Here is a 7,519-nt window from a genome sequence, read left to right on the forward strand (position 1 = left end):
GCTGGAAAGGAGTATTGTATTATGTATGGTCCTCCTTCGCTTTTTGGAAGGTTGTATAGTCGTTTTGATACATAAGATACAATTTCATGTTCTACATACATATTGGTTTGATATGTTTTCATTTTTTATCATTTCAATGAATAATGCAATCTGGATTTGTTTTATCATGCCAATTTGAGGCATTCTGTATGGGCTGGTTGGAGGAATATTATTTTTTGACGCACTATGTGTGAACATGTTGAAGGGGCATGACCATCAACGAGCTTGTGGCAGAAGTTTGAATGTGAGTAGCTCCTATCTTTTGTGTACTTATTTTCAGTTTATCAATCAAAGGGTAGAATGATTACACGTGCAGTTATTTTGGTGTGAGCTTTGACAAGGGATGCAGATTGTTATGTTGAAGAGGCTAAAATCTTCCTCGGTAAGTGATGTGCATTATGCATCTGATAAAAAAAGAGGCTTTAGGGAGTTGATTGTGCCCATGAGAGGTGGTCTTGATATTAGGCTTGCTATAACATGTCATATTTAACACGTAATGTTCTTTACCAACCAAATGTTCATGTTTTAGATTATAAAGAATGATGACCTCAAAGACAAAGAGCTCCAAGAATTCGGTTCTGAAACTTTTGGTTAGTCTGAGTAATGAAATGTGACCCTATTGGAAGTTCTACCTCATTTCAGTTCTTCTCTTTTCCATTTAATTATCTATTTCATTCCAAGCTAACTGTCTTACATACCTATATCTTTCAATGCAAGACTACACGAGGACTATGGTCTATGGGATATCAAGCTCCTTGAAATAATCTGCACCAGTTCTTCTGGAGAATAATGTGTATGCATGATCTACAATGGAGTTTACAAGATAGATTCACTTACTCAAAGATTCAGCCTAACATTTTCCATAAGGATTATGTATGTTATACCAACTCTCAGTAATCTCTACTACTAATGTCTTAGTTGGTAGTCTCGCCTCACTCCACCTCATCCCACCACTCATATCTTTCGCCCACCTTTGACATCATCACATCACAGCATTGGGCTGGCCCATTAACGTGTATGTGAACGCAATCCTCCCATCGCCTGCCCTCCTTGCGATAATCCCGACGTCCTCGCGCTGTCGTCCTCTTCTCCCTGATCTCCTCTACCAGCGTGCCTTCCTTGCGATCCTCCTGACGTGTCCTCGCGTCGCCATCCTCTTCTCCCCAAACTCCTCTACCAGGGGGACTCCCCTATGACCCAGGCAGAGCAAACATTGTACACGGGTTTTTTTTGGCTTTCACCGGTTCGTTCTCTACCCCTCCTCCATGACTCCCCCGCCATCGATTTTTTTCGATGTCTAAATGCAATCCCTCCGTGGGGAAGTATGGTGTGAAGGAGAAAGGTCGCGATGGCGAAGGTGAGGTGGGCGTCATCCCGTTTTAAAGGAGAGGGCTCCAGCGAGAAATGTCTCACTACGGCGAAAATCGAGCGGAAGGGGAGGGCCCGACAGGAAAACATAAGGGTGTGTCATGGGGTGGAGTTTTTATGTTGCTACACTAGATCGCGGGAACCTGCCGTCGACCTTGAGGTTGGTGTATGAGAGAGAAATAAGCTTCAGTATCAATAATTTGTCTGATTCATTTATATACAGTATAGCCCGTAGAAACGCGCGGGCGTTTTACTAGTATAATTGGTTTTTCGGTTGCTTCCTTTTCTTAGTGATCAACCTTGGTTCAAAATTGACATGATGTGCGACACATATACAACTTCAGTTACTTATTATTGCTTTTCCTTGAGTCAATCTTGTATATCAAATTGATAGACGGATTAAAGTTTTAGCTCTCTTATAACTTCTATTGTTAGTTTGAAATACCAAATTGTAAAAAAGCAAACATATAGTAGTTTTCTAGAAACCACAAAAGATTCACTTCCTTGCTCGCCCCATTGTGGAATCTATATGAGACCAGCGGATATTGCAGCCTACAATGAGATGTTCATCTCCAAGACTGCCCTGCTCGACTTGGAGGCTAAAAACTTCCCCATAAACTAGCCCAAAGACATCCGCCTTGGTGTGACTTTTCCGTGGCGGGCTATGGTGACCAGTCTGGAAGCTCCACCTTTCAAGATATGGTTTTGAAAATCTCTTATTCAAACCCCTCCTCTCTAGTTGGTAGGTCATGATCCTTCAACTGCCTCAAGAAAAACGTAGTTGATCATGTTCATTTTGTTTTAGCCGAAAGGAAAACATGAAGGTACACATTTTCCAAACTGTGTGCAACTTACAGTCTAGAGATACATAAGCAAATTTACATGTACTAGACGGATAGTTTGGGCATAATGTTTTCTTAGGATTTTCTATTTCTAAGTGGCAAGAGAATACTAATTACCGAGTTGCATATTATCAAGTCTGGAACTGCATAAAAGGGCATATCCAAGTGCCTAGTTTTACATCTCTAGACCTAAAATTGCACATACTCTCTTGAAGATGTTGTCACTCAATTAAGTATTAGATGAATAATCAACTCCTAGAATCTTTGACTCTAAAATAGCTTGTTTCAACCTCGCAAAAAACAAAACTGTTTTTCAGTGGCACTCACCTCTACTATTAAAGGGGGTTGGTGGTCATACGTCCGTTGGTGAAGGCTTCCCTCATCACGTCATGCATTAACGCAATCAAATCAAATCAAATCTTTTGCAACGTCCATGTTGGTGGGTGTATGATAATTGCAATAATTCAGTCAAATCATTCTAGCTATATGTCGGACAAGGCAATCAAATCAAATCAAATCTTTTGCATTAACTCAATCAAATCAAATCATTTCCTGCATTAGAATATGGCAGGTGTAAGTTATATGTCTTTTTTTTTGACTGTGTGTAAGTTATATGTCGTACACGATTGGGGTTAAATCACTAGAATATAACTTTATAGTCTTTTGGGCTGACTCGGATATAAAAATAATTACTTATCGAACAACTTAGTAGTAATAGCAAACTCCCCAATTTACTTTACCCCTCTTACAATCATTCGCATCTTTGCACCTGCCTGGAGGCTGCCTGCCTCGGTCCCTCTCATATAATGCTGTCCCTCCCCTCGCCTCCCGGCCTTTCTCTCCCTCCCCCGGTGCTCCGATCGATCATCCCATTCGCCCGCCGTCATCACTGCCATCCTCCACGCCTGCCCCCCTCTCCTTTTACAATTACACCACCACAAGTGAACCCACAATCCGCCGCTACTTAAGCGCGCCTCACACAACCCTACCTTGCTTCTTCTTGCTTTCCTCCACGCGCGCCACCCCACTCTTTGCTAACTTTTATATCCACCACGCCAGGCGTAAATCGAGTTGCTACTTCATGGGCCTCGAGCTCGATCAGCTTGAGCTTTTGTCTCACCAGCTCCCTCCGGTCCGGACGTCCGCAACCGACGACGGCGCGACCGCCGCGGACGATGAAGACCGGTGTGCCACGCCGACGTCGGAGGCGAACATGCTGCGCGCGCCGTCGCTGTGCCCTCCGGCGCCGAGGAAGCCCAGGCCGGCGCGGGCCAAGAGGACGCAGCAGCACTGCTACTACCGCGTGCGGCGCCGGTGGTGCAGCAGCGGGCCGGCGCACGCGCGGTACTGGATCGTCGCCGTGCCACACGACCTCGCCGCCGTGTTCGTCGCGCGGCGGCCGCCCTCTCCTTCGAGCTCGCCGTGCCGGCCGCCGGAAGCCAAGAAGATCCGAGTGCACGTCGTAGGCTGACACCGGCACATGCATGCATGCATGCATGCATGCACCCGCGCGGGTTCATACGAGCCGGCATGCCCCTGTGTCTGCAGCCGAGCCGGCATGCATGCACCCGCGCGGGTTCATACGAGCCGGCATGCCCCTGTGTCTGCAGCCGAGCCGGCGTCCATGCATGCAGCTCTTGCATCCTTGCTAGTAGAAGGGATAAGATGTGAGCCTGTGAATGCCCACAGGCCACAGCATTGTCTAACGATAGCTAGTTGCCTAGCTAGTTTAGTACTTTAGGCTTAATTAGCTCATCTAAGTTTAGTCTAGTTCCTTGCGCTCAAATAACCAAGTGTACATGTAGTTGATGGCCCACGTGATCTTGGTAATTGTTAGCAAAATGATGATGTCACTGGAGTTGCATAGATCGACAATTTTGCTGCAAGTTAACTAGCTGAGGAATTGTTCATGTCTGTTGTGACTTGTGAACTTGTGATAACCGTTTTTGTTACACTGTGACTGTGAGCAGTAAGAAATGTCTGGGTTTTTTTATTTTGCGAAAATGCTAAAGCCATATATTATATCACGGGTCCTTACAAATACACCCTTACAGAAAAATAAAAAATAAACTTAAAACTATGGAAGTCGTTGTCTTCTTCCTCCTGCATCCACTTGCATAGTGTCGTGAGCATAGCTCGATGCCACCTCCTGGCATCCCTCCTCCTCCACAAGCAAACATTTTTAGGCTCATGAGCTTGTAGAAGTAGCCAGCGGTCGGAAAGCCATTGGTGCATAACAGGAGATGCGGGCGGCCGCGATTTGCAGGAAGAAAACGCCGAGGTGGGCCCATAGAAACTCCAAAGACCACAAAAAGTCAGCCAAATCCAGATCGATTCACCAAAAACTTAAATCAACTGCACTAGAGACATAGCCCGACATGCCCTTTCTTCGGTGGTAAGAGATGTGAATTATATTCCCGTTCCATTCTTTTTGTTGAATTCCCGAACCACCCCCTGAAATCCTTCTAGAATTTAACTGTTACCTTTACTTAGAGCATCTCCAACGGCCGCACAAAAATTTGGCGCCCAATAAAAGTTATAGCGCGCCACTTTAGCACTTTTAGTGCGCCGGGACCAACATCGCTTTTTCAGACGCCCAAAAACGCGCGCACAAAAAGCACACAGTGCAAATTGTGAAGCGCCTGCAATCCGGAGCCCAAAATATGCTGCGCGCGATAGTGTTTTTCAGCGCGTGCCCAAAAACTTTTAGCGCTACAGCATCTGCTGGAGCTGTGCGGCGCCCAAAAAAACAAAATTTTAGTGCGCGGAGCTCTTTTTGGGCGCCTGTTGGAGATGCTCTTAGTTGCGAGTCAATTGAATTCCACTTGTGAAGCTTCCTTTTTTGTGGATTATTTGATCTTATCATTATTTTCTAGGTTAGATGGATACACTAATCCATGCATGACAGATTAAGCTACAATTATTTGCTAATTGGGGATAGAGAGGGCATTAAAAGTGAGAGAGCTTGCATGTAATGGCTAGAGGGGAAAAGGGACTGACCAGAGCTTCCAAAGGGTGTCCTCTTGCCTAAGTCCCTTTTGATACCTAAAAAGGGATGCGTGCATGAGAGGCGAGAGCAGAATAGATCTGGAGGTGAAAAAAGGCGCTTAATGCCACCCAGATCTGAATTTTATGGGGGCCATTGCAGGAGCGATTCAATGATTCTGTCCACGGTGAAGTACTATTGCCCCTGCATTTTCCTGGACAAGCTTGCAGCAGAACTATCAGTGCAAGTCCATCATATGTGTCCATACTTTTATGCAGTAAGTTATCACTCAGAGATGTCATCATGGGCAAGGCCCAAAGGTTGAATAATTTCATTGGTCATGAAGATCTTTGGGAATTAGAAGAGAACACCGTACCAGTATGAGTCTGAGTATATACACGCTCCCAAGACTCCCCACAGAGGAGTACTCATAGTAATCAACTAGTGGTGGTATAGAAGCGCATCAAGCTTTCTGCCATGAGCTCTGAAGTCACCTTAGCTTTGTAATTAACTCGGAGCTCTGGAGTAGACTTTTTACCCCTTACGCTGCGTTTGGATGTCCGTATCGAGGCCTTGAATTGGATTTGGTATTGTTTGGTTGCCAATTCAGTCGTTTGGATGCGCACCGAAACGTCACATTGTAATGGGTCCAGATACAGCAGCGAATTGGCTCTCACGCGCCGAGGCCTCCCGCAATACGGACCTCCTCCGCTCCGATTTGGGTCGAATTGGTCTACTCCGGCAAAAGAAAACGATTGGGGCGACCTCCCCACGCGAGACCTGTCTTCTTCTTTCCCCCGTGCGAGACCAAAGGGCTGAGGAGCCCCGTCCATGGCGGCACACCGACGGGGGCACCCAGCGCCTCTCGCCGACCCTCCTCCTCCTCCTCCTACGCCGGTACCGGCATCCCTTCCTCCGCAGCTCGTTCTCCTTCCTCCCATGGTGCCCCATCTATTCTGCCGCCCCGTCTCCTCTGCCGCTCCATGTCCTCTCCACCCATGGCTGCCACGACCAGGACCTAGCCATCCACCGCCGCTCCTCATCCTCTACCTATGCTCCGGGATCCCTCCATGCCACCGGACCCCTCCTCCTCGCTTGGGACTTGGCCTTCCTCCCTCTGCTGCACATCTTCAGTTAGCTAGCTGTGTTTTTCTTCAGTTTCGTCAGGGAGCAGCTCGGCAGGGGCACCAGCATGGTCCTTTACCTCAAGGACGACAAGCTATAGAGTCAAGTCTTGATGTGATTTTGTGCTTAGTACAGCTGCACTAAACGGCCGCTACATAAGCTTATTGTCGTCTATAAACTGTATGATCTTGCGGCTATTTATGTTTGTACGCATGAGCTGAACTTTTGTTTCATGAGTTTGTCTAGTTTGATGGTAATGGGATTAGGTCTGTATGCATCTGAACTTTAGTATCTGGAACTGGAAGGCCGCACTATTAGACCAGCTTACAGTTAGAATTGATGTTGTAAATTTTTGAAACCAGTAATATTATCATTCCTGGACTCAGCTCGTTTCAGATATGTTCTGATAACATGCTTTAGTACTGTATAAGTATGACCAAGTGTGAGCCATTTTTAATTAAGATTGTTGAGATTTTGATTTGATGCATGTATAGAAAAAAGCACTATGTGATTCCGTAGTTTGCCATCCAAACATAATTTGGTATTGAAACCCCATTGAGATTCCATGAGCCAATTCAATGAGCATCCAAACAAGCGAATTCGTATTCATATCCATTACAGTTTCCTTGTTAAATTGGTATTGAAACCAATTCAATACGGAGGCCTTCAATACAGACATCCAAACGCAGCGTTACTGTTTTCCTGGATATAGAATGAGATACTGCTGGAAAGCTCTCACTGATGATTAGCAGTACTTCCATACATGTAAGTGACATGACACATTCCATTTGAAAATATTGTTAGTACTGGTGCGTCGCTGTGGTGGCTCTTTGCATGCATGCACGGAGCTGCCATGCGTTATGGCCGCCGTGGATTCGTGATAAATGGTGTCTCCTTTCATTTGTGGTTGGTGCGCTGTTGATCGTATAAATGCTGGGTGGGGTACACGGACACGTATGGTGGGGCGGCGGCCACTTATGTACTTCCTCCGTTTTTTTTTAATCTGCATATAACGTTTGGTCAAAATCAAGCTTTATAAAGTTTGACTAACTTTATACTAAAAATTATAAACATTGACAATATGAAATCAATATTATCAGATTCACCACAAAATATATTTTTATACTATATAATTTTAATATTATAGATGTTTATATTT

General features: G+C 45.4%; 1 protein-coding gene across 1 annotated transcript; it reads left to right on the top strand.

The window, feature by feature from the left end:
* Positions 1–3,102: 3,102 nt before the first annotated feature.
* On the top strand, positions 3,103–4,115 carry LOC125514762. The gene has a single exon (XM_048680117.1). It carries the CDS (start codon positions 3,331–3,333, stop codon positions 3,718–3,720), a length of 390 nt encoding a protein of 129 aa, XP_048536074.1. The 5' UTR covers positions 3,103–3,330; the 3' UTR covers positions 3,721–4,115.
* Positions 4,116–7,519: the final 3,404 nt, after the last annotated feature.

The sequence above is a fragment of the Triticum urartu genome, chromosome 6 (genome assembly GCF_003073215.2).
Source record: "Triticum urartu cultivar G1812 chromosome 6, Tu2.1, whole genome shotgun sequence".
Lineage (NCBI taxonomy): Eukaryota > Viridiplantae > Streptophyta > Magnoliopsida > Poales > Poaceae > Triticum > Triticum urartu.

Bases quoted from the DNA above. Each gene is read 5' to 3' on its own strand.
- LOC125514762 (XM_048680117.1), top strand. From the start codon at position 3,331: ATGGGCCTCGAGCTCGATCAGCTTGAGCTTTTGTCTCACCAGCTCCCT.